This window comes from Arachis stenosperma, chromosome 3 (genome assembly GCF_014773155.1).
Source record: "Arachis stenosperma cultivar V10309 chromosome 3, arast.V10309.gnm1.PFL2, whole genome shotgun sequence".
In the NCBI taxonomy this organism is placed as follows: Eukaryota; Viridiplantae; Streptophyta; class Magnoliopsida; order Fabales; family Fabaceae; genus Arachis; species Arachis stenosperma.
In genome coordinates, this window is record NC_080379.1 from 50,517,797 (window position 1) to 50,545,765 (window position 27,969).

Sequence of the window (27,969 nt, forward strand, 5' to 3'; positions counted from 1 at the left end):
GAGTCAACACTTTGTTCTGAGCCAGTATGGCATTCAGAGTATCAATTTCAAGAACTCCTTTCTTTTGAGGTATCCCATTGTTCACGGAATTCCTCTCAGAAGTGTACATGAACTGGTTGTTTGCAACCATGTCAATGAGTTCTTGAACCTCTTCAGGCGTTTTCTTCAGGTGAATAGATCCACCTGCAGAATGATCCAATGACATTTTCGAAAATTCAGAGAGACCATAATAGAATATATCTAATATGGTCCATTCTGAAAACATGTCAGATGGACATCTTTTGGTCAGCTGCTTGTATCTTTCCCAAGCTTCATAGAGGGATTCACCATCTTTTTGTTTGAAGGTTTGAACATCCACTCTCAGCTTGCTCAGCTTTTGAGGAGGAAAGAATTTATCCAAGAAGGCAGTGACCAGCTTATCCCAGGAGTCCAGGCTATCCTTAGGTTGTGAATCCAACCATACTCTAGCTCTGTCTCTTACAGCAAAAGGGAAAAGCATGAGTCTGTAGACTTCAGGATCAACCCCATTCGTCTTTACAGTCTCACAGATCTGCAAGAACTCAGTTAAAAACTGATAAGGATCTTCAGATGGAAGTCCATAAAACTTGCAGTTTTGTTGCATTAAAGCAACTAGTTGAGGCTTAAGCTCAAAGTTATTGGCTCCAATGGCAGGAATAGAGATGCTTCTTCCATCAAATTTGGACGTTGGCTTTGTGAAGTCACCAAGCATTCTCCTTGCATTATTATTATTTTCGGCTGCCATCTCCTTCTCTTGTTCTAATGTTTCTGAAAGGTTACCTTTAGAATAATTTAATTTAGCTTCTCTTAATTTCCTCTTCAGAGTCCTTTCAGGTTCTGGATCAATTTCAACAAGAGTGCCTTTATCCTTGTTCCTGCTCATATGAAAGAGAAGAAAACAAGAAAAAAAAGAGGAATCCTCTATGTCACAGTATAGAGATTCCTTTATGTTAGTAGAAAAAGAAGGGGTAGAAGAATGAAGAGGGAGATTTGGATTTTTGGATGAAGAGAGGTGGAGAGAAGTATTAGTAATTAAATAATTCAATAGAAGAAGAAAAGAGAAAGAGAATTTCGAAAATAATTTTAAAAAGGGGTTAGTGATTTTCGAAAATTAGAAATAAGTTGTAATTAAAATTAAAAAAATGAAACAATTAATTAATTAAAAAGAATTTTTGAAAAAGAGAGAGATATTTTCGAAAATAGAAGAGGGAAAAGTAGTTAGGTGGTTTTGAAAAAGATGAGAAACAAACAAAAAGTTAGTTAGTTGATTGAAAAAGATTTGAAATCAAATTTGAAAAAGATAAGAAGATAAAAAGTTAGATAAGATATTTTGAAATCAAATTTTGAAAAAGATAAAAATTTTTTTTTTTGAAAAGGATCAAATAAAAGATAGAAAGATTTAGTTCAAAAATTTTGAAATTATTTACTTCACTAACAAGAAACTACAAGATAAGATTCTAGAATTCAAAGATTGAACTTTTCTTAACAAGAAAGTAACAAACTTCAAATTTTTAAACCAATCACATTAATTGTTAGCTAATTTTCGAAAATTTGATATAAAGATAAGAAAAAGATTTTAAAAATATTTTGAAAAAGATTTTTGAAATTTTCGAAAAATAGAAAAAAATGAAAAAGATATGATTTTTGAAAAAGATTTTGAAAAGATAAGATTTTAAAATTGAAATTTTGACTTGACTTGTAAGAAACAACTAATTTTAAAATTTTTTGACCAAGTCAACCCAAAATTTCGAAAATTTGGAGGGAAATAAGGAAAAGATATTTTTTTTTATTTTTGAATTTTTAGTTATGAGAGAGAAAAACAACAAAAATACTCAATGCATGAAATTTTTAGATCAAAACAATGAATGCATGCAAGAATGCTATGAATGTCAAGATGAACACCAAAAACACTTTGAAGATCATGATGAACATCAAGAACATAATTTTGAAAAAAAAATTTGATGCAAAGAAAACATGCAAGACACCAAACTTAGAAATCTTTAATGCATGGACTCTAACAAACAAAAAATGCATATGAAAAACAACAAACAACACAAAACAAGAAATCATCAAGATCAAACAAGAGAACTTATCAAGAACAACTTGAAGATCATGAAGAACACTATGAATGCATGGGATTTTCGAAAAATGCAAGAAAAATGTTTAAAGCATGCAATTGACACCAAACTTAAAAATTGACTCAAAACTCAAACAAGAAACACAAAATAATAATTTTTTTTTATGATTTTATGAAATTTTTTTTTTTTAATTTTTATTATTTTTTTTTCGAAAATAAAGTTTGAAAAAAAACGAAAAATAAAAGAAAAATTTTGAAAAAGATTTTTTTGAAAAGAAAATTACCTAATCTGAGTAACAAGATGAACCGTCAGTTGTCCATACTCGAACAATCCCCGGCAACGGCGCCAAAAACTTGGTGGACGAAATTGTGATCCATATTCTTTAAGATGTACTCCTTGTAAAATTATGGAATTTAAGAAATTGGCACGAGTGAACACAACTCCGTTCAACTAACCAGCAAGTGTACTGGGTCGTCCAAGTAATAAACCTTACGTGAGTAAGGGTCGATCCCACAGAGATTGTTGGTATGAAGCAAGCTATGGTCACCTTGTAAATATCAGTCAGGCAGATAAAATTATGGAATTTAGAAAATCAAATAATAAAAAGAAAAGAAATAATAAAAGGGATACTTATGCAGCCTCATTGGTGGGAATTTCAGATAAGCGCATGGAGATGCTGTATGGCTCAAGGACGCCTGCTCTCCTATTGCTTCAACTCAATCCTTCTTACTCCTTTCCATGGCAAGCTGTGTATAGGGGTTCACCATCAGCGGTGGCTACTTTCAATCCTCTCGGGAAAATGGTCCTCTGCAGCTGTCACTCGCATGGCTAATCGTCTGGAGGCATCACCCATGGTTGATGGCTACATCCCATCCTCGCAGTGAAAACTACGCTCACGCACTCTGTCACAGCACGGCTAATCACTGGTTGGTTCCCGCTCCTACTGGAATAGAATCCCTTGATTCTTTTGCGTCTGTCACTAACGCCCAGCACTTGCGAGTCTGAAGCACGTCACAGTCATTCATTACCGGAATCCTACTCGGAATACCACAGACAAGGTGAGACTTTTCGGATTCCCATGATCCTACTCGGAATACCACAGACAAGGTGAGACTTTCTGGATCCTCATAAATGCCGCCATCTATCTAGCTTATACCACGAAGATTCTGTTGGGGAATCTAAGAGATACGCATTCAAGCTCTGTTGCATGTAGAACGGAAGTGGTTGTCAATCACGTGCGTTCATAAGTGAGAATGATAATGAGGGTTATCTAATCATCACATTCATCATGTTCTTAGGTGCGAATGAATATCTTGGAATAAGAATAAGAGAGAATTGAATAAAAGAAAATAGAACTGCATTAATACTTGAGGTACAGCAGAGCTCCACACCCTTAATCTATGGTGTGCAGAAACTCCACCGTTGAAAATACATAAGTAAAAGGTTCAGGCATGGCCGAATGGCCAGCCCCCTAAATGTGATCAATAGCCTCTTAGGATGAAGAATAAAACAAAACTGAGACCAAAGATGTCCAATACATTAGTTAAATGTTCTATTTATAATAAACTAGCTCCTAGGGTTTACATGAATAAGTAATTGATGCATAAATCCACTTCCGGGGCCCACTTGGTGTATGTTTGGGCTGAGCTTGATCAATCCACGAGCTGAGGCTTCTCTTGGAGTTGAACTCCGAGTTATGACGTGTTTTGGGCGTTCAACTCCGGATCATGACGTTTTTCTGGCGTTTAACTCCAGACAGCAGCATGAACTTGGCGTTCAACGCCAAGTTACGTCGTCAATTTCCGAATAAAGTATGGACTATTATATATTGCTGGAAAGCTCTGGATGTCTACTTTCCAACGCCGTTGAGAGCGCGCCATTTGGAGTTCTGTAGCTCCAGAAAATCCATTTCGAGTGCAGGGAGGTCAGATTCCAACAGCATCAGCAGTCCTTTTGTCAGCCTTTTTCAGAGTTTTGCTCAAGTCCCTCAATTTCAGCCAGAATTTACCTGAAATCACAGAAAAACACACAAACTCATAGTAAAATTCAGAAATGTGAATTTAACATAAAAACTAATGAAAACATCCCTAAAAGTAGCTTGATCTTACTAAAAACTACCTAAAAACAATGCCAAAAAGCGTATAAATTATCCGCTCATCAGTGAGCTAATGAAATGATGGCCTCAATCATATAAATGCATGAATACACAAAATCATGGATATAAAGAATCAAACAAATCAAGGGTCACACTCATAGAGAGAAAACAATTGCACACAAGAAGGACAGTAGGTGACTATAAGATGTAGCCACAAACAAGGCTCAAAGCTTACTAGCTTGTGTTCTTAACTCAAAATCCATGTTCCAAAATATAATTCTTCATGCAAATTTGGCATCAAAGTATTTAAAATTGGCAATGCCACGGTTGCCCCAAAGTATTGGTTTCCTAAGAAAGAGTTTCATTGTTCCAACCAAATAAACTTATCATGCGAATGGTATCAACTAAGACCTAATCATGCAACCTATCCTAATTACAAAGGAGTTCAAGGAACAAGAATTTATTCAGATGTTACCTACGGAGATCGGTCGGCCGACCTCCCCACACTTAAAACTTAGCACGGTCCTCCGTGCTATAGGTTAGGCGCAATGGGTGGTCGAGTCCCGAGTGTCCCTCATCTCCAATGTCATCGCTATCTCCGCTTGAAGTTGCGGTGGATGTGGAGATATCTGGCTCCTCTATAGGTGGGGTGACTACGCTTAGAAGTTTCTTCACATGAGCATATCGGCGTTGGTTACGCCTCTCATAACGGTCCAACTTCTTGTGAAGGTCTTCAAGGCGTTGGGTGGCTGATTTTTGTGGTGTAGATGATGTGGTAGTGTTGCGAGTTAGTGTGGGTAGTCCAATGTCCTTGGTGAATTCCGGAGGCTTGAGGCACCTCTTAGTCGGAATAACATCGCCTTCGACCGGAATTGAGGTTCTCCTATCCTTAGCCTCTCGGTTGACGCCGGCCATTGCAACTAATTTGGTCACCATAGCGGGGAATGGTAGATTTCCCTTGGCATGAATGCGCCCCATGGATTGGCGAATGGCATGCGAAATGTCGACCGGTTTCTCGGTTAAGATGCACCATATCAATAAGGCAAGCTCGGCGGTAATGGATGACCCATGGGTGCTTGGGAGCACGTAGTGAGCTAGAATTTGGGCCCATGCCGTGGCTTCTTGAGTGAGGTGGCGGACATCTAAACCCTTTGGTCTTTGCTTTATGGTCCCCCGAATCCAATATGCGTCGGGTAAAGCAATTACGCGGAGGATCGCGCTCCAATCGAATGCACGGTCATCGCATGTAGCCAAGACTTCTTGGTAGGCATCATATCCATCCGTCAATGGCCCAATCCCAAGGACTTCTCGGATGGTTTCCACTGTGACTGACACTTGCTTCCGGCGCAAAAATATTGATGAGAGAAAGGGTGAGTGGTAGTTGGAGTAGAATTCCACCACCCATGAGAGATTGGCCTCCTTTGGTTGCCTCAAGAGGAATCTCCATTGCCTCCGGTCAATGTGTGGCATCACAATCGGAGTGAGGTGAGCCGGTAGGACTAGAAGGGGCTCCGAGTGATAATTCCTTTCAATCATTCTTGAGTAAACAAGTTCGCAGTAGCGGTTAGGGAACTTATTTGAATCCTTTGGAGGGTTGTCCTTCTCTAGAACATCAACGGGGCCCTTAGCCTTCTTCAGGAGTGGCTTGGCCGTTAGTTCTTGGCGTGCTCTATTGGAAGCTGGTTTCTTCGGGGCTTTCCCTTTGTTCTTTTTTATGACCATCCTGTGATAGCAAAGAAAGGGAATAACATCAAACCCAAAGAAGCGTAATTGAATGCGATTATGCAATGAAAAGTTATGCCATAGAATATGGGTATCATTATTACATGACAGCTGCAACATGTAACTAAGATAACATGTGAAGAGCAAGCCAAATCATTTGCATGTGGTGCAAGGGTAGATTAAGCATGCAAGTAAGAAGCATGAGAAGCATACACCCTCAAATACCAAAAGTGGGAAGCAAGTTATGAAAAGGTGAGTGGATGGATTGGAGAATGTGGGGATGCACCCAAAAGTGATTAGTTGAGAGGTAATTTACTCAAAATGAGCTCAAAACTCAAGTATGCCTTTCGTCGAACACTTGGCGTGCATCCTTTTTGTAGTATGTGATTAGATGAAGGTGAAAGCAATGTAACATTTCACAATCCATTATTAATGACTACAGTGCACAGTGGTTGTAAGAAAATCAAGCAACACATCTCATCTACCAATGCAAGAGAAGTTGGGACCCAAATGCCTATGAAGAGTTAAATTGAAAAAAAACAAAAACACCCCCAAAGAAGTAACTAAAAAGAGGGAGGAGAAAAGGAAAGAGGCTACCTAAAAGAAAATGAAACTAAATGATTAAGAATCAAGAAGAGATAGGTGGAGTAAGAGGGTAGCTTAGTATAGTACCTTGAGAGATGGAAGAGGATATGGAAGAAGAAGTTGTAGAGTGGAGTGATGGAGAGTGGAAGAGTAATGTGGGGCCACCGGAGGTAGGTGGTAGGGGGTGGTTGGCTGGAAGAAGAAATGGTAGTAGGTAGATGAGTAGTAGAAAAAGTGAGAAGAAGAGGGAAAGGAGAAGAAGAATGAAGGGGGCAAGTATGCTCCCTATTAAGTTGGTGTCGATCACCCGCGCGTGCGCGCACGGTGCGCGCTCGCGCAAGGGAGCGAGGTGTAGTGGGGGCGCGCGCGCGTACGTTGCGCGCACGCGCCGATGCACTTGGGCTGGTAGCACAGGGGTGGCTTAGAGGTGGCACAACTCTCTGGACGAGGTACCAGAAATTGGCTGCAGGGCTGTTGGCGCACGCGTGCGTCAATGTGGTTATTCCCCAGGCATGAGATAGGCCTGGGGTGGGCCTAACTCTCTGTGGAGTGGCCTAGAGGAGGGTGTAGAACGAGGGGCGTGTGCGCGGCCTAGGCGCGCGCGCGCACCTCGTGTTGCTAGCATATGGACGCGTGCGCGCCAGGTGCGCGCACGCGGCAGAGATGCTGGGCCGGTGGCTTAGTGCGGGCCCGAGAGTGGCCTAACTCTCTGGAATATGTACCAGAAGTGCAAAAGGGTGATCGACGCGGACGCGCACGGTACACTAACGCATCGATCTGCAGATTTCGCCCAAGCGCGCGTACGCGCCATGTGCGCGCACGCGTAAGTGGCCTATGCCTCAGGCATGGTGCGGGCGTAACTCTCGGGAAAATGTATGGAGGGGTGTTTTTCGCAACCCACGCGTCCGCGCACGGTGTGCGTCCGCGTGGGTGGTCGTCAAATGCCTCAAGGACGCGCACGCGCCAGGTGCGCGCACACGCAGAAGGGTGCCTTTTCAAAAGTTTGCATGTTTTTGCACCACTTATAGCATTCCAACCCTCCAAACAGCCACTTAAGCACTATAGAAGGGCGTTTTAACTTGATAAACTACCAATGAACTCAACAAATGAAGCAGAATTAGAATTGAAATCTAGCTAACAAACATGAAGTCAAGTGTTAAGCAAGTGTCAATCAAAGAATGATGCAATGGCTATGTACAAAGGAAGATCTTACCATGGTGGGGTGTCTCCCACCTAGCACTTTTGTTTACCGTCCTTAAGTTGGACTTTCACTAGCTCAAAGTTCTTGTTCAAGAGGTGCATCCCTCAAGAGGAACACTTCAAATTCCTTGAAGTTCTTTCTTTGCTCACCATGAAACAATTTGAGACGGTGTCCATTTACCTTGAAAATGTCCGGACTTGATGGGTGGCGCAAGTGGTAGACCCCATAAGGTTCTACTTTCTCCACTTGGTAGGGTCCATCCCACCTCGATCTAAGCTTTCCGGGTAGTAATCTCAACCTTGAGTTGTAAAGAAGGACTAGTTCACCGGGTCGGAATTCCCTTCTCCTAATGTTCTTGTCATGGATGGCTTTCATCTTTTCCTTGTAAAGTCTAGAGTTGTCATAAGCTTCTAATCTTAAGCATTCCAATTCCGCTAATTGAAGCTTTCTCTCTACTCCGGCTCCACCCAAGCTCATATTACATTCCTTTATGGCCTAATAAGCTTTGTGTTCGATTTCTACCGGTAAGTGGCATGCTTTACCATATACAAGCCTAAAGGGGCTCATGCCAATAGGTGTCTTGTAAGCCGTTCGATAAGCCCAAAGTGCATCGGAGAGTTTAGTGCTCCAATCCTTCCGATTCGGCTTCACAATCCTTTCCAACACATGTTTGATTTCCCGGTTAGAAACTTCGGCTTGGCCATTTGTCTGAGGGTGGTAAGTCGTGGCGACTTTGTGTATGATGCCATACTTTCTCATGAGGCCGTCCATTTTTTTGTTGCAAAAGTGGGATCCTTGGTCACTTATGATTGCTCTTGGGGAGCCAAAGCGACAAATGATATTGTTCCTCACAAAAGAATAAACAACATGAGCGTCATCCATTCGGGTGGGGATTGCCTCCACCCATTTTGACACATAATCGACGGCTAACAAGATGTAGAGAAAGCCATTGGAATTTGGAAATGGTCCCATGAAGTCGATTCCCCATACATCAAAGATTTCACAAAAAAGCATATTTTGTTGGGGGATTTCGTCCTTCTTAGAAATATTTCCAAACCGAATGCATTGGGGACAAGATTTGCAATAGAGAGAAGAATCTTTGAGAAGGGTTAGCCACCAAAATCCGCAATCAAGGACCTTTCTTGCCATTCTTTGGGGGCCGTAGTGGCCACCTCCTTCGGAAGCATGGCAAGCGTCCAAGATTGCTTGGAATTCGGTTTGAGGTATGCACCGTTGCACTATTTGGTCCGCTCCACACCTCCACAAATAGGGATCGTCCCAAACATAGTATTTGGATTCGCTTTTCAGCTTATCCTTTTGGTGTTTGTTGAGATTGGGAGGGAAAGTGCGTGAAACCAAGTAGTTTGCTATTGGGGCATACCAAGGAACTACTTCCGAGATTGCGTGCAAAGCATCTAAAGGAAAGGAGTCATTGATAGGAGTGGTGTCGCCTTTTATGTGTTCGAGGCGACTTAGATGGTCCGCCACTAGGTTTTGGGAACCACTCCTATCCTTGATCTCCAAGTCAAATTCTTGTAACAAAAGCACCCAACGAATTAATCTCGGTTTTGATTCCTTTTTGGCCAACAAATACTTTAGTGCCGCGTGATCCGAGTACACTACAACCTTGGAACCAAGAAAATAGGCTCGGAACTTGTCCAAAGCAAAAACAATAGCTAGGAGTTCCTTTTCGGTAGTAATGTAGTTGGATTGGGCTCCGTCTAGTGTTTTGGAGGCATAAGCTATGACATAGGGAATCTTACCCTCGCGTTGTGCTAACGCGGCTCCTATCGCATAATTCGAAGCATCACACATGATTTCAAATGGTTGAGTCCAATTCGGTCCTCGCACAATAGGAGCTTGTGTCAATGCTATTTTAAGTTTGTCATATGCTTCCATACATTCCTTGCTCAGCTCAAATTCAGTTTCCTTTTGTAGTAGTCGAGAGAGAGGTAAGGCCACCTTGCTAAAGTCTTTGATGAATCTCCGGTAGAATCCTACATGTCCAAGAAAAGAGCGGACTTCCCTCTCGGAGGAGGGGTAAGGTAAACCAGATATGACATTTATTTTTGCCGGATCTACGGAGATGCCTTCTTTTGAGACTATGTGTCCCAAAACAATGCCTTGTTTGACCATGAAATGACATTTTTCAAAATTTAAGACAAGGTTTGTTTTGGTGCATCTCTCTAGGACTTTTTCAAGGTTACCTAAGCAATGCTCAAATGAATCACCGTACACACTAAAGTCGTCCATGAAAACTTCCATACATTGCTCTAGAAAGTCCGCAAATAAGCTCATCATGCATCTTTGAAACGTTGCCGGTGCATTGCATAGGCCAAATGGCATACGCTTGTAAGCATACGTTCCAAAGGGGCAAGTAAATGTGGTTTTTTCTTGGTCCTCTAGAGCAATGTGAATTTGGAAGTATCCAGAGTAACCATCAAGAAAGCAATAATATGATTTACCGGCTAATCGATCAAGCATTTGATCAATGAATGGTAGTGGAAAGTGATCTTTTCTTGTGGCCGCATTCAACCTTCGGTAGTCTATGCATACTCTCCAAGAATTTTGCACTCTTGTTGCTATAAGTTCACCACTTTCATTTTTGATTGTTGTCACCCCGGATTTCTTTGGCACCACTTGAACCGGGCTTACCCATTCGCTATCCGAGATAGGATAGATGATGTCCGCTTCAAGTAGCTTAGTGACTTCTTTTTTCACAATCTCAAGAATGGTTGGATTAAGTCTCCTTTGAGGTTGTCGGACCGGTCTTGCTCCTTCTTCAAGAAATATGCGGTGTTCGCATACTTGGGGGCTTATTCCCACTAGATCCGCCAAACTCCACCCAATTGCCCTTTTGTTTTTCCTCAATACATCTAGCAACTTTTCTTCTTGTTGTGGAGTTAACTCTTTTGCAATTATCACGGGGAGCTTTTGGACTTCATCAAGATATGAGTACCTTAAGTGGGGTGGTAGTGGCTTCAATTCCATCTTTTTGTCATTCTTTGAAGTTTGAGTTTCCGGATGGTTTGTGTGGTGTGTGGTGTTTAGTTCGCTTGGGCCTTCATTTGCTTCTTCAAACATGTACTTCTCATCTAACTTTGCAAGGTGCACTTCGGCAACCATGTTGTCAATTGGGTCACACCGGAATAGAAAGTGATTCTCCGGTGGATGCTTCATTGCTTCTTCTAAGCTAAAACTTACGATTCTCCCATCTATTTCAAATGAGTAGGTCCCCGAGTAGGCATCTAGCTTAAATCTAGAAGTTCTCAAAAATGGTCTTCCAAGTAGGATAGATGATGCTCTCTCGGTCTCGCTTGATGGCATTTCAAGGACATAGAAGTCGATCGAAAACACCAACCCTTTGGTATTCACCAATACGTCTTCCGCAACACCCGTCACGGTTATTATGCTTTTATCCACTAGGACAAATCTTGCCGTCGACCTTTTTAGTGGTGGCAACTTCAATACCCGGTAGACGGAGAGCGGCATGATGCTAACACATGCTCCGAGGTCACACATACAATCTATAAATTGAACTCCATTAACGGTGCAAGTGACCATACAAGGGCCCGGATCATCACACTTCTTGGGCAATGCTCCCATTAAAGCGGAAATAGAACTCCCCAATGGGATGGTTTCCAATTCAAGAATTCTATCCTTGTTCATGCATAGATCTTTAAGGAATTTTGCATATCTAGGAACTTGATGGATAGCATCAAAGAGGGGGATGGTTACCTCAACTTTCTTGAACATTTCTACCATTTTGGGGTCGAGTTCTATGTGCTTTCTAGCTTTCTTTGCAAGTGTTGGAAATGGGAGTGGTTGAGCAATTTCTTCTTCCAAGGTTCTCTTGGCCTTGGGGGTCTCCTTTGTTGGTTGGGCTTCATCCTCAACTATGACTTGTGGTGTCTCCTCTTCCACTACCTCTTCTATATCTATTCTCTTCTCCTCTTGAGCGGTTGTGATAGGATTTGAGTCCTTTGCTTCCTTCTCTTTTAGTTGTGTTCCGGATCTAAGGGTGATGGCATTGATGCCCCCCTTAGGATTTGGTTGAGGTTGAAAGGGAATGACGCTTTGGATTGGAGGTTGAGGAGTGGGATTTGATGGTGTATCCATGCGTGCAAGAAGAGCTTGTAGTGTAGAGGTGAGGCCGGTGAGACCGGAAGCAAGTGTGTTTTGTAGTTCCTTTTGGCCTTGGATGATGGTTCGGAGTGTTTCATCTTGGTTGGAGGGGGTGGTTGCATATGTGAGTTGAGGAGTTTGTGATTGGTTGGGTGGTGGCCTTTGATGTGGTGGTTGGTATGTTTGGTAGTTTCTTTGTGGGTTTTGTTGGTTGTATGGTTGATTTTGTGAGTTGTATGGTCGGTTTTGTGAGAAATTTTGTGAGTTGTTGCTCCATCTTTGACCTTCTCTATTGTTGTTGTTGTCCCTATTCCCTTGTTGATGATTGTCTCTCCAATTTTGATTATGGTATCCACTCCCTTGATTGTAGCTTCCTCCTTGATAAGGGTGCCCTTGGTTAGGATTACCGCCTTGGTAGTACCCTTGATTTGGGCGGTCATAGAAATTATGAGTAGCCACCAAGGTGTTATCTTCTTGAAGGCTCGGGCACTCATCCGTGTAGTGGGAGTAGCAAGAACAAATGCCACACACTTTTTGAGGAACCAATTGTTGGTTGTGTTGTTGAGGTGGTGGGGAGTGTTGTTGGTATGATTGAGGTTGTTGTGGTTGTTGTTGGTTCAATTGGAGTTGCCTCAAGATGGATGTCATTTCGCTCAAGGATTGAGTTAGAGCGGTGGTTTCACTACTAGTTGATACCTCATTCACGGTTCTTGGGCGGTTGACTCTTCGTCTCATATGTTGATTGGATTCGGCTAAGTCAATGATAAGTTGCCATGCCTCCTCCGCTGTTTTATATTTGGACAAAGAACCATTGCTAGAGGTGTCCAAGAGAGTTCTATCTTGCTCTCGCATCCCTTGACATATGTATCCAAGCAATACTTGAGTGTCAAGCATGTGATTAGGGCATGCGTCTAGTAGCTTACGAAACCGTTCCCAATACTCGTATAGGGGTTCCGTTTCACCTTGCACAATACAAGACATTTCCTTCCTTAGCCTATCCATCTTCTCCGGGGGCAAGAATTTATCCAAGAATCCTCTTCTAAGTAAGTCCCAATCGGAGGTGACTTCACTAGATAGAGTGTAGAACCATTCTTTAGCCTTGTCCTCAAGAGAGAAAGGGAAAGCAAACAACCATATAGCAACTTCATCGGATCCTTCCCGTCTAGTAGTTGAGCATATACGATGAAAGTCCTTGAGATGTCGAATAGGGTCTTATGCGGGAAGCCCGTAAAACTTAGGTAGGAGGTTGATCAAAGCGGTCTTCAATTCAAAGTTTGCATTCAAGTTGGGGTGAGTTACATGAAGGGGTTGAAGGACATAATCCGGTGCACCCACTTCTTTGATGGTAACTTTCCTCGGAGCATCCATGGTATTAGTACCTAAAACAAAAGAAGAGTTGTTAGTGATATTGATGGAAGTATGACTAATGCCTTCCTTGAGTGACGGTTCAATGTTCACTTTTAGTAGGGTGGTTGAGGTGGTGAAAACCTCTTCACCTTTCCCAAACTTTAGCCGCCTCTGAGCTTGTCTAATATGAAACAAAGTTCGTTCTATTTCCAGATCAAAGGGGACTAAGCTCGGATTCGGTTGTGAACGCTGATGACAAGTCATCTTAGCCTAGTTTCACTAGTCTTTTTCTTTTGTTTTCAATTGAATTATGCACTTTCTTGAGCCATAAGCAAGCCAATTGGGTAGATTTTTATGTTTCCTTTGATTTAATCAACCATAGATGAATTAATGCAATTTCATGAGGTTTTATGCTATATTTGTTACATATTGTGAAAGAATGAATATCTCATGATTTTGAGCATAGCTTTGATGTGTTTGGTTGATTAATGATAGGTGAAGAAGGCTTGGAGAAAGGTTGAAGCAAGAAGGAATGGCTAGGAGGAAGAGAGGACAAAAAGTTTGAGCAAAAGTTTGCCTCAAACTTTAGCTCAAACTTTTGGAATAAGTGAAAATGAACCAGGAAGCAAAAACCTGGACCAAAAGTTAGCCTCAAACTTTTGCACAAACTTTTGGGTGAAAAGTTTGCCCCAATCGTTAGCCCCTAACTTTTGGGCTAACGTTGGCACATGCAAAACTCTCCCTGGGCACCAAAAGTTTGCGCCAACGTTAGCCCCTAACTTTTTGGCTAACGTTGGCGCATGAAAATCACTCCCTGGCCAGCAAAAGTTTGCACCAACGTTAGCCTCTAACTTTTGGGCTAACGTTGGCGCCATAAGTGCACTAAGGAAGGCCAACGTTGGAGCAAAAGTTAGAGCCCTAACTTTTGCACCAACGTTGGTATCAGCAAAAACATGGAGGCTGATATGAAAAGTTGGAGTAAAAGTTTGCCTCAAACTTTTACTCAAACTTTTGCAACATTCAAACCCGGTTCACTTGGTTCACTTCGGTTCCTCTCCAAACTCCAAAAGCAATCAACCAAGGCCTCTCTCAACCCAATTCCACCAAGAGCAAAGGCCCAACTCAAGGCTTGAAGATCATTTGAAGAAAGTGTATAAATAGGATAGAATTCAAGTTATTCGAGAGCTTTTCTTTTTAGTTCTCATAGGGAGCTTTCCCTTTTAGTTTTTAGAATAGTTTTCGGAGAGCCTTTGGTATTGAGTGATCTTTAATTTCTTAGTCTCGGGGAAGGAGAATTCACTTCTCTTCCTCTTAGTTTTATTGCTTTCAATTTCAATTACAATTGTCTTGGATCTTGGGTTGGAGAATTGAAGAAATTCTGTTTCAATCTCATCCTTGGATCTCTCTGTTTATTTACTGCTTAATTGAATTTCAGTTTCGGTTAATTTCTCTTCATCTACTTTCTTTGCAATTTACATTTCCCTTGCAATTGTTCTTGTTGAATCTAGGAAGGCCTTGAGATCTAGACTTGGTTTTCTAGTCTCTGGGTCCTGAGATCTGATTCCAAAGTTTACATTCTGTTTTTTTGCTTTTCATGTTCATTTACTTGTTTTGCTTCAGATCCGATTCAACCCAAACCCTCTTTTACTCTTCTGTTTGATGCAATTTAATTTTCCTTGTTTAAATTCTGCAAATCCAATCCCCAATCCCCTTTACAATTCCAGCCATTTACATTCCTTGCACTTTAAGATTCCGCAATCTACATTTCTTGCATTCTAAGTTTTAGCCATTTAATTTCTTGTTCTTTAAGATTCAGCACTTTAATTTCTTGCCCTCTTTAATTTCATGCAATTTACACATTCCCTTTACTTTCAATGCAATTTAATTTCTGCAAATCACAAATCACTCAACCAAATCTTGATTCGCTTGACTAAATCAACCACTAAACCAAAATTGCTCAATCCTTCAATCCCTGTGGGATCGACCTCACTCCCGTGAGTTTTTATTACTTGATGCGACCCGGTGCACTTGCCGGTGAGTTTTGTGTCGGATCGTTTTCCGCACATCGAGTTTTTGGCGCCGTTGCCGGGGATGGATTAGATTGACAATGATTAAGTGAAGTGGTGATCTAGATCAAGCACTTTTACTTTTCTGTCTTTTAATTTTCAATTAACCCACTAACTGTTTGAAGATTTGCCTCTATTAACACGCTAACTGTTTGAGGTTTTGTCTCAACTAACTATACTCAATTTTCAAGATAATCACTGTGTGTTCCGTTGTTGATTTATATGTCACAGGAAAGAAGAGCAGCCAGAGGGAAGGATATCATTGAAGAAGGAGTTTCTGAGAAAGAGGAACACCACAACATGAAGCTGCAACTCATTACACTAATAAAGAAGAATTGTTCCTATGGAGGAAATCCATTGGAGGATCCTAAACAGCACCTATCCATTTTTCTGAGGACCTGTGGTGATGTCAACTTCGATGGTATAAATCATGATGCCTATAAGCTTTTGCTATTTCCTTTTTCACTGAAGGATGAAGCGGCACAATGGCTTGAAACTTTTCCCCAAGGAAGTATCACTAGTTGGGATGATTTGGTTGCCAAATTTCTAGCCAAATTCTCCTCATCCCAACAAAACATCAAGATGAAAGAGGGAATACATCCATTCATACAAGGAGAGGAAGAACCATTGTTCAAAACATGGGAAAGATACAAGAAGGCAAATGACAAAGTGGCTTTCCAAGCATTCTATGAAGGATTAACCCCAGAAACAAGAAGAGTGGTGGATTACTTCTCAGATGACCTACTCAAAGCAACAGCAGCTGGCCAAGGAACTGCAGAGTTCAATGACAAGAGAGCCAATAACCAACACTCGTTTGAGACCCCACAGAATGCAACTTCAGAAAAGGAGATAATGAATCTTGAAGGAATGAAGGCAGTCATGAATCAAAGCAAAAAGCTACATCAGCAAACTCAGCAACAATTGGAGTCAATAGCTAGACAAATTGATTTTCTCCATTCTACTACAGTGAGTGCTCAATTTCCACCATGGAAGCCACATTCTTATCTAAGAATGAGGGGATCTCAACATCAGGAACAAGGAGACTTCAATTACAACAACCCCAAGTTCCCAAACCTGCAAAAAACCCACCATACCAACAACAATCACTGCATACCACCACACTACCCACCTTTCCAACCCCCAACACCCAACAATCAACCAATCTCACAAGACTCTCAGAGGATCACTAATCTGGAAATCTTAGTAGAGAGAATGATGAAACATCAAGAGATGATAAGCAAGAACCATGAGGCCTCACTTGGGAGAATTGAGAGACAAATGGAACAATTAGCTAAGAACCTCACAGAAGTGAGTGAGAAGAAGGCTAAAGGAAAAGAATCACTCATCCAGGATGAACATCATAAGGCAAAGTCTCACTTAGGAGGACAAGGGGACAAGGAGAAGGAAGCACAGAATCTGAGCTGAGCAAGCACAGAGGATGTCAAGCTAGTGACAATAAAAGAGCGCTTGTTGGGAGGCAACCCAACCAGAGGTAACCATCTTTTCATATCTAATTCAATAAAACGGTTAATTAGTTTTATCTAGATTGCAAGAAGCTAAGTTTGGTGTTGCACACCAAAACAATCTAAGGGAGAATGAAGAATTCTAAGTTTGGTGTTCCACCAAAATCCCATTATAACAAACATTCTCACCTTATGCATAATATGGGCTTCAAGCATACTGGATGAATGAGTTAACTATTTTGCTGTTTTCTAGTTTTCAGCCTTATTACTTTTGAGAAAGAAAAAAAGAATTTCACACATGGTTAATGAAAACCTTTGGCAAGGTACTAAGTTTGGTGTTCCCACACCAAAGTAAGTTCAAAAAGCCCACAAATAAATCATGCAGACTAACCACTGTTTCTAAATGCTTGGGGAACAAGCAACTTCCAATATCACTGCAGAATATCATACAAACTTTTGGAGATTTTTAGCATCATCAACCAAAGAGGTGAAAAATGAACATGAAAGTCAGCATTGATGATGATGAGAATAAGGAAAGCAAGTGAACTCCAACAGGTTGTATTGTTAAGTGATTGTTTTACATCAAATATTACTATAATTGAAAGTTGGATTGTATCCTTATTTGTCCTGCCTGTCTGCATAGTATAGTTTTCTTTATATACCCCTGCCTGCCTGCATAGCATAGTCTTTCTTTATAATTCAATAAGCAAGATGCTTGATTATTCACAACATTCTTATCTTCAAAACTTGTTTGCACTCAATTTTCAAGAATGCATCACATGAAAGTTCTTTGAAACGAAGGATTGAGGAATTAAACAATTTTGAGGTAAGCAAAAGATTAGGAGAAGTGGTGGTTCTAGTTGTATGATTATGTATTGAGGTTGCATGCTTGTGAAAACTTGCATGGGAGCTCATAGGCAGGATATGAAGTTCAAAAAAGTATTGTGGAGATTCTCAAAAATCAATCGATCCGAGAAGCAGCAAACAAAACAAAAAGAAAAGTAAAGAAAATACAAAAACACAAAGAACATGGCCCAAGGCTCTGAGCATCAATTACTAGGCAGAAAAAGAAAGAAAGAAACAAAAACTCAAAGAGTTGTTATCCTAGTAAATGCTTGTGGTTGAAGTGTGTCAAGGAAAGAGGCTTGAGCAAGTAAATCCTTAGGGGTGCTTTAACACCTAATACCTTAAAACCAACTGGTTTAGGAGTATTGATTGAAAACTTATTTAAAGAGCCGCTTTGAGACATGACACTTAGAGTCGAGGCCAAAGCACAGAAACTATAAGCTGCTTCAAGGTGATTACATATAAAGAGATCTCTATGATACCATTCGGATGAAAATCCTAAGACCTACGACTCCCAATATGTAAGGACTAGTGAGCACTGAAGCCCTTGCATGAGCATATAATTTAGAGTTCACCCCACTGTTACTTAATCACTTCACTCACTGTACTTTACAAGTGTTCTTCAATCCATCTTAATTGAAAGAACCTCTGAGCATAATTCATTTCTTGCTTGGGGACAAGCAAGCTTTAAGTTTGGTGTTGTGATGACAAGTCATCTTAGCCTAGTTTCACTAGTCTTTTTCTTTTGTTTTCAATTGAATTATGCACTTTCTTGAGCCATAAGCAAGCCAATTGGGTAGATTTTTATGTTTCCTTTGATTTAATCAACCATAGATGAATTAATGCAATTTCATGAGGTTTTATGCTATATTTGTTACATATTGTGAAAGAATGAATATCTCATGATTTTGAGCATAGCTTTGATGTGTTTGGTTGATTAATGATAGGTGAAGAAGGCTTGGAGAAAGGTTGAAGCAAGAAGGAATGGCTAGGAGGAAGAGAGGACAAAAAGTTTGAGCAAAAGTTTGCCTCAAACTTTAGCTCAAACTTTTGGAATAAGTAAAAATGAACCAGGAAGCAAAAAGCTGGACCAAAAGTTAGCCTCAAACTTTTGCACAAACTTTTGGGTGAAAAGTTTGCCCCAATCGTTAGCCCCTAACTTTTGGGCTAACGTTGGCACATGCAAAACTCTCCCTGGGCACCAAAAGTTTGCGCCAACGTTAGCCCCTAACTTTTTGGCTAACGTTGGCGCATGAAAATCACTCCCTGGCCAGCAAAAGTTTGCGCCAACGTTAGCCTCTAACTTTTGGGCTAACGTTGGCGCCATAAGTGCACTAAGGAAGGCCAACGTTGGAGCAAAAGTTAGACCCCTAACTTTTGCACCAACGTTGGTATCAGCAAAAACATGGAGGCTGATATGAAAAGTTGGAGTAAAAGTTTGCCTCAAACTTTTACTCAAACTTTTACTCAAACTTTTGCAACATTCAAACCCGGTTCACTTGGTTCACTTCGGTTCCTCTCCAAACTCCAAAAGCAATCAACCAAGGCCTCTCTCAACCCAATTCCACCAAGAGCAAAGGCCCAACTCAAGGCTTGAAGATCATTTGAAGAAAGTGTATAAATAGGATAGAATTCAAGTTATTCGAGAGCTTTTCTTTTTAGTTCTCATAGGGAGCTTTCCCTTTTAGTTTTTAGAATAGTTTTCGGAGAGCCTTTGGTATTGAGTGATCTTTAATTTCTTAGTCTCGGGGAAGGAGAATTCACTTCTCTTCCTCTTAGTTTTATTGCTTTCAATTTCAATTACAATTGTCTTGGATCTTGGGTTGGAGAATTGAAGAAATTCTGTTTCAATCTCATCCTTGGATCTCTCTGTTTATTTACTGCTTAATTGAATTTCAGTTTCGGTTAATTGCTCTTCATCTACTTTCTTTGCAATTTACATTTCCCTTGCAATTGTTCTTGTTGAATCTAGGAAGGCCTTGAGATCTAGACTTGGTTTTCTAGTCTCTGGGTCCTGAGATCTGATTCCAAATTTTACATTCTATTTTTTTGCTTTTCATGTTCATTTACTTGTTTTGCTTCAGATCCGATTCAACCCAAACCCTCTTTTACTCTTCTGTTTGATGCAATTTAATTTTCCTTGTTTAAATTCTGCAAATCCAATCCCCCAATCCCCTTTACAATTCCAGCCGTTTACATTCCTTGCACTTTAAGATTCCGCAATCTACATTTCTTGCATTCTAAGTTTTAGCCATTTAATTTCTTGTTCTTTAAGATTCAGCACTTTAATTTCTTGCCCTCTTTAATTTCATGCAATTTACACATTCCCTTTACTTTCAATGCAATTTAATTTCTGCAAATCACAAATCACTCAACCAAATCTTGATTCGCTTGACTAAATCAACCACTAAACCAAAATTGCTCAATCCTTCAATCCCTGTGGGATCGACCTCACTCCCGTGAGTTTTTATTACTTGATGCGACCCGGTGCACTTGCCGGTGAGTTTTGTGTCGGAATGTTTTCCGCACATCAAACGCGTCATGCAATGAAGGGAAAATGAGATTCATGGTAACGATGAGGGGTTAGTCACTTGAACAATTTACAATGAAATGCAACTATGTACATATATACACACATTTATTCCAAACAATAACATGGCACACTAAGCAAATTTCCCGGCAACGGCGCCATTTTGATAAACGAAATTTAGCATGCCGATTTAGAATTCAATGATGAATACGATCGTGAGTATAGTCTAATCGACACTTAAACTTTGCACCAAACAATCCTACAATCTATAACCGAGAGTACTAGTCTCCCGAGTCGTCCTCCCTTGGAATTGCTAAAGTGTGCATCTTATTGATTAGAAAGCCTTGTTAGGATTCTTTGAAGGTTTTAGCAAAGTAATAGGAAACAAACAATCAATCATTAAAAGACTTGGCTTAGGGTTGGCATTAGAAATTCTATCCTTATAGTTCCTTCAATGATGACAACAATTAGGCCTTGCTTCATTTAGTTAACCCCTAGGTATAGAGGAAAGTCAAATGAGAATAATCAATTTGAGTCACAAGTCCTAGCTTCACCTCATGGGAATCTAGCTTTAGTGCACTCCAAGTCAATTAGCAATCCCTAATTCCAAATCAACAATTGACACAACTATTCAACTTCTTCTAATGGCCCAAACCCTATGCCAAGTAAGAAATTTCTACTCCATAACTAGTGTTGACATTTTATCAAACATTTGATGAGCAAGAATGAAAGTCATAGTAAAAATGAGAAGAAAAATAGAATTAAAAGTATTGCAACACAAAGAGCTAACAACAATTATCAAAGAACAACAATGAAAATCAAATTCTCAAGGAATTGATAAAATCCAAAACTACAAAGTTGAATCCTAGATCTATGAGAATTGAGCAATTACAAATACTACTTGAGATTGGAGAAGAAGATCTATGACATGAACAAAGTGAATTAAGAATTGCAATGGATCTCACCAAAGAGTGATTGAAAATTCAGAAATTGGATGAAGATGAACCCTAGTGAGAGCTTGGAATCTCTCTCTCCTTCTCCAAGAGTGTAACTAACTATCCCTCCAAATATCTAAAATCTAGAAAAATGAGCTAAAAGTCCTTAACCCTTGTTCCTTTGGTCTTCTTAAGCTTTTCCCGCCAAGGCATTTCCCCAAAATGGGATTCCCAACTGCCTCCACGCCTAAGTCACGTGGCTCTTAAAAAAATCACATTCGAACATCGGCGCGCACGCGCAATGTACGCGTGCGCGCCACCGAAGCATCTTGTAATGTGCGCGGAGGCATGATGTATGCGTGCGCGCCACTGAAGATCATGGCTTAGCCGCTACGCAAGCCGGCTCGTGGCTTGGCTCTTGGCTTCGACTTCTAGCTGCTCAATCCACGCGGACGCGTCAAGTGCGCGCACGCGCCCATGCTGAAATTTCCAAAGCTCAATTCTCATGCTCCCTTCCTTTGCACCCGTCCTCCCTCTCTCTTCCGGTCCATCCCTGCCCTATATTCTGAAACCACTTAACACACAGGTCACGGCATCGAATGGCACCAAGAGAAGATTAGAAATGTATCTATTTTAGTGCAAAATAAGCATGTTTTCATCCATGGGGCAAAATTAGGAAAGGAACACAAAGTCTTGTATTTTCATATATAAAGCGTGTGGAATCATTGATAAAATCCCTGAAATCAACACAAGATAAACCCTCAAAATGGGGTTTATCATATGCATCACAACACATTATACTTCTTGCATAGGAAATCAAAGAATACACTAAAAAAATAATGATGACCCATGAAATACTATTTTTTACTAAATTTGAGTTGGTTAGTCTTGACATCAAAGTTACATGTAGGACAAGCTAGTCCATTATGCATATTCCACCAAGAGAAGTTTTTCAATCCTCACAAATTGTTTATTCTCTAAATCAATGCAGTAAATATCTAAATTTTTTTCTCTAATAAGCATCATACATTTCAAAGCCATCCTACAATTATTCCACCTCATTAACCATGCGTTGCAAGTTAATATCTATGTCATTACCTATAATTTTTTGACTTGGAATAATTATAGATAGAGTAAGTTTTTCATGCAAATTCAGAGAGATAAATTATACAAAACAAGAATACTTAATGCTCATGCTTCCTAATGGATTAACTATCACTACAAGAAAAATTAGTTTTAGCGACAAACTTTTAGCGGCTATAATATAATAGCCACTATTTCTTTTGTTTAAGCTATGTTATTATGGCAATTATATAATTGCCATTATTACTATATATTATAATGACAATTATTATCATTGCCGTTAAATTATTTTTTTTTTTATTCTTTTAATCATATTTTCTCTAAATCAATAGTAGCGATTGTTAATATTGTCGCTAATTTTTTATTATATTTTTTGTCTCGTCTTAATTCAGTTAAAAATTATGTTCCCTAACTCAAGTAACCAAAAGAGAGAAACTCCTCAAGCCATTCCCTCCGTAGCCGACCATCGCCGTAGGCCTTACCATCACCGACGATCGTCCATCATCCTTCAATCATTCACACTCATTTAAATTGATCATTCTTCATGTTTTCATCTTTTTCCTTCAGATCTGCATCGCTATTCTTATTCGTTCGTGTCTCAGATCTCTATTGCTAGGTTCGGTTCCTATTGCCAAGAAAGAAACAAAAATATGGCAGAACCTGCAGCATTACCTTCATCTTCAAAACATTGTTAATGGTGGCAAGAAAGTTCGACGCAGAGGTTGCAGAGGTTCTTAATCAGATTCTCACTTCCGCCACATGCACTATCGCTAATCTCACGTGCACTACACTCATCAAATCTCATTCTCAATTCATTCTCTCAAACACACTGCAATATCTCAATCACCATTCTCACTCGATCTTCTTCATCGTCGATTTTAACTGACGCGCCTCCGCTGCTTGCACCGCCATCGGTCTTGCGCGTGCATACAATCTTTAGATCTCAATTTCGGCCTTGATGTCACTTTAACCGCTCTGATTGTTCTTGATTTAGGTTTACATCTTAAATTTCTCTGATTTTGAGATTTTTGAATACTTTGTGATTTTTGCATCTTTCTTTTGTGTGTCATGTGTGTGCAGCGGCTACAATTCCCTTGGTTTAGAAACAACACTAGTTTTTGGTGACTCTGTCTCTGTATAATGCCACTGCTATGGAGTAATGGAGGTAACTAAATTAATGCTTCTTCTTTTCCATGCTAGATTTTTCACTGAAATTTGGAATATTGTCATTGTTAGTTCAAGAATGTGGTGGTTTATCATAAAAAATAATCGAGTAGAGCTAATAGGTAGAACAAACTTGCTTATAGTTTATTAGGTGATGGAATTATTTGTTTATACAGCATCTATTTTTTTTATAATCGAGTAGAGCTAATAGGTAGATAAGTTTGTTTATACAGCATCTATTTTTTTATAATCCACAGTAAGACATTATTGTTTCTAATAATGAGCTAAGATATTGAGTAGGATAGTCCAAAATCTATATAGTAGGCCAATTTTAGCAGAAGTTTGTCTTAATCAGTAGCTGGTAGAGTGGTTGGTAATTTCTAAGATATCTACCAATTTATCATACAAAGATTGTATTTCAAATTTTGAATTTATGGTCTAATCAATCTATAAGTTATTATCTTAATGGCATGCCACGCTACTTATTACAAAACCTTGGTAATTGGCCAGTTGTTGATCCACTACTGTCATATGGACGAGGAAGGGAGTTGCTGGGTAGAAGGCACAAGAGCCTCATTTATGGACCAGATTTTACTGATGTTATTATAATAAGGTACATGCTAGCTAGTTTTCTGATGCTGTAAGTGTTTCAGTGATATGTTTCAGGTTGTGGAATTGATAAATTGAACTTAGTGGGAGTTCTCATCTTGAATTTAACCTTTTTAGGTTCTCCATTTTGGAATATCCATCCTATATATTGCAGGTTTGTCTTCTATGGGCTAATCTAGTTAAAGATTTCATTTTCAAAGGTGTTGATGGCATATGGAATGATATGAATGAACCTGCTATTTTTAAAGCATGTTTTATAATAAACTTGTGGGCAATAGATGCAAGTAGGATGTGATTCAGTTATATAATACTAAGATGCAGTTTTGCAGCTTGACTCTGAATTTATTTTGTGAAGTTTGTCTTTGTTGAGTGTGTCAAGGGTTTTGCAAGGTAATATTGTTTATTGGATATTTATGTATTTACAACATAAATATTGGAATCCAATAAGTTTTCTGCATCCCTTTATTTTTTGCATTTGTCGTGTTCAAGGACTCAGTGTCAGCCATTTTCTGGTCCTAATCTTGGGGAATTTGTTGGAAATGCAACACCTAGGCTTTTTAGAAGGTGGACGGGTGTAGGTTCCTTGTTTCCCTTCTGCAGATGTCATTTTGAAGAAGGCACAAACGATCATGAACGTTGGTCTTTTGGGGAAGAGGTTGGTTCGCAGTTGCCTATGTAAATTCTTTTTTGGTCTTATCTAGTTCCTTGTCTTTGCTTGACATCAACTTTAAAATGAGTTAATTGAAATAAATAAATATATTCTTACATGTACTTCATTTCATGCTTTAATTTTTGGTGTTGCACAGTAAGTTTTGAACTTATTTAGTGTTAATTTTAAAAATTGCTCTTGTTTTCCCTGAAATCTTTTGAACTTCTGTGAAAAATGATAACTGTTTATGTACTTCTATTCATTTATATTATTCAGAACACCTAAAAGAAAATACTGGTTTTATCATGTATTCTTTTTTATGCCCAATTACTCACTAAGCATGTGATTGTTGCTGATGTATCAGTATCTACATCATGTTAAATCATTATTTGAAATTTGGGTGTTAATTATGTGATTGCCCATACCTTTTACTTTATATCATTTTTATTATTATTGTAATCGGGCTATGCTCTATCTTTTCTTGAACTGCTTTCCCACTTTTCCTAAAGGAAATTCTATTTAACTTTTACCCAACTTATTGAGTGGTGAACGGTAGTTTTGTTATGAAAAATTGTTTGGACTTTGGAAGTAAAATATTTTTTATTTCAGTGTTAAAATGCTTTGCTTAAGTTATAAGACAGTTAACAATAAAGTAGCAACAGGGCTCTTGAGTCGAACATTAAGGAGCACTCTACAAGATTTTTTTAGTTTACTACATTGGGTTAAGTGTAAGTTTATTGAGATTTGATCCCATAATAGTGAAACTAATTAAATCTCTCACTACTGAACTTGGCCTAATAGTAAATGTTCTTTCTTTTCTTGTATTTTTACATATAGTGTGAATGAGTAATAGCCTAATGGGAGATTCTAGATAATTGTGGATATGAAGTATATATCAGCTATGCAATCAGGTGTTGGATAAGCTGGAGTATTCCAATGCCAAGTGGTTGGTTAAGTTATTGTTCTTGATTCTTTATTTTTAAGTATATTGTGGATTTTGTCCATTTGTATAGATAATTGATGATGTTGTTGAAGCTTTTCAACTCCTTACCAAAAGAGAGTATGCCAGATGGCTAGTTAAATTGAATTCTTCTCTTGAAAGATTAGCTCCTGAGGTATGCACTAATTTTGAATTATTCTCTCAAGAAAGATTTATTGCTAACTCTCTGGTATGTGTAAGAATAAGAACTCTTAATATTTAACAGATAAAACAAACGCTCACTTTTTTTATTATTTAAATGAACGTTTCAAGAATAACTTTCTCACTAGCTTATTTAACTGATTCATGGCAGAATAAAATTCTCTTTATTTTTAATTCCTTGTTTCAAGATATTGTCTTATAGGCTCAAGTTGAATCATGACAGAAAAATAAGTGCTTATTTGTTTAAATTTTTTTAAATTATTTTTAATATTTGATTGAAAAAAAGGAACTTATTTGTTTGTGTTTTTTTTTTTAATTGATTGGGCTTATTTAGAAAGATTATGGACCAGATGAAGAAGATGACGAGGAGGGCAATGCTGGTGATAGGTAAGATAGTCACGTATTTAACTTATATTTGCTCCACAACTCTTGATGCATTTGTATGGTATTTCACAAATATTTTTTCTTCATGCTTTCTATTTTTTCCACTTAAGTTGATGATTTCTTTTTATCAACTATTCAACAAATATTTTCATCATACATCAGGAGAGATGTATGTCATATCACGAGCCTTGGCTAAATTTGTATCAATAAATAAGTTGGTACCAGTTTTTGCCGTGAAAATTCTTAGCTACCATCCAACTGTGTATATAACTAAATCTTGTTCCCATTATGATTTGACAGATTGTTCTCTGTACCTATGCCCAAGATGATGTTAGTGCTAGATCTTGGTTAATTAAAAATTGGAAACTTTACTTCATTTTTTCTGTTGTATTATTGTATTGCATCTGTGTTAGGCTCTATTTGTTAGTTTTGATCATTAATTATGTGCTAATCATTGATGTAACATAGACTTATAGTATTTGTATTATTTAAATTTATATTATGTTTTATTACTTTTCAAGAGAACTTTATGTATAAATATTTAATTGAATTTAATAAAATATTTCATGTTGTAGTAACTAATTTTAGTATATTTATATTATGTACAATAATAATAGTTGTTGATAAAAATAATTTGAAATTTTAGAAAAATGATAGGTTGTTATTTCTAAAAGAATGAGTATAATTAAAAAAATCTTAAGATTTTAGCGGCAATAGTAATGGCAACTAAAAGTGAATAATATTACAATTTTAGAATTATTTTAGTAGCCATATAAATTGCCGGTAAAATAGGTTTTGGCGGCAATAATAATGGGCATTAAAAGTGAATTAAATTGCAATCTTAGAATTACTTTTGGTGGCCATATAAATTGCCAAAAAAATGGCCACTAAAGTCATATACTTTTTGTGGCCATTAAAATGGTATTTACCGGCAAAGGTTATAATTGTCACTAAAATTTTTTAGCGATAAAGTATAAGATGGCTAATGTCTAATTGCCAGTAAATATATTAGCGGCTATTTTTATTGTCGCTAAAAACAAATTAAATGACTGCTAAAAGTGATTTTTCTTGTATATGTGGCATATTAAGGTTAGGCTAAGACAAAATAGATCCCTTAAATACGTGCTCGAAATTGCCTCTATTTTCCAGCAATCCCATATGGCTACAAATGTTGCTTTTTAGAAAACATTTTATGATATTTAGTTAACTAACATAGGTGGGTTAATTTTCTTTTATTTTATTCTATTTTGTTTTGAAAATTAACCCCCACTAGAAGCATTTTTGTGAAGTATTTCACAAGATATCTTCTACTACGATCCAGAGTCCCGCAAGTGTAATGTGGAGGCATGCAGATCATGCGCCCGACCCGCATTCATTCGTATTGAACCGTCCGATTTTTAATAAATTTGACTGTCATTAATCGGATTGTTAGATCTGATCTGAACTCCATATGAAACTGGTTGGATTACTAATTTATTATATTTTCGGTCAGATCAGTCGATCTAGTCCAACTCTGACAACAGTACATTACATTTTGAATATGAAAGATGAAACAATTTTGATTCTAGCGATAAAAATTAAAAAATAAAAAATATTAGAAAATAAAATAAAATAAAACATAGCACCCTAGCGAGTCCAATGTTAAGGGCTTTACTAAATTTTTTACTCTTAGCTCCAACATACCAAAAACGGCCGTCTAATTAGAGATGAATTAGTTTACCCATTATTATCGGAAAACTACAATGCCCAAATTTTCATGTTACTATGGCCTACCATCCATCTCACGGCCTTCATTTGGCGTTGGCACTTCATATCCTTATTCGTAGATAAAAAACAGTATCCTCTAGAGTAGTCAAAGGTACGAATAATCCAATTACCCGACCAAAACTAACCCAATTCGATTATATTGGTTTGTATTCAATGGGTAA

General features: G+C 38.7%; 1 protein-coding gene across 7 annotated transcripts; it reads left to right on the forward strand.

Annotated features, from left to right (window-relative positions):
• Positions 1-22,496: 22,496 nt before the first annotated feature.
• On the forward strand, positions 22,497-26,573 carry LOC130970854 (uncharacterized). 7 transcript variants are annotated; one of them, XM_057897055.1, is made up of 7 exons: positions 22,497-23,088; positions 23,175-23,259; positions 23,769-23,871; positions 23,985-24,021; positions 25,530-25,631; positions 25,992-26,044; positions 26,342-26,573. In XM_057897055.1, exons 2-7 carry the CDS (start codon positions 23,235-23,237, stop codon positions 26,391-26,393), a joined length of 372 nt encoding a protein of 123 aa, XP_057753038.1. In that variant the 5' UTR covers positions 22,497-23,088; positions 23,175-23,234; the 3' UTR covers positions 26,394-26,573. The 7 variants fall into 7 exon arrangements, 2 of the variants coding, with proteins under 2 accessions (XP_057753038.1, XP_057753039.1); XM_057897056.1 differs by having other exon boundaries at positions 22,497-22,824; XR_009082114.1 differs by having other exon boundaries at positions 22,497-22,824; positions 23,769-24,522; positions 26,342-26,416.
• The last annotated feature ends 1,396 nt before the right edge of the window (positions 26,574-27,969 follow it).

What these genes read in the sequence shown, in the direction of transcription:
- LOC130970854 (XM_057897055.1), top strand. Translation starts at nt 23,235, where the DNA reads ATGCCACTGCTATGGAGTAATGGAG. An exon ending in ACTGCTATGGAGTAATGGAG is followed by an intron (nt 23,260 to 23,768) that starts GTAACTAAATTA and finishes GTAATTGGCCAG; the next exon opens with TTGTTGATCCACTACTGTCA. An exon ending in ATCCATCCTATATATTGCAG is followed by an intron (nt 24,022 to 25,529) that starts GTTTGTCTTCTA and finishes CCATTTGTATAG; the next exon opens with ATAATTGATGATGTTGTTGA.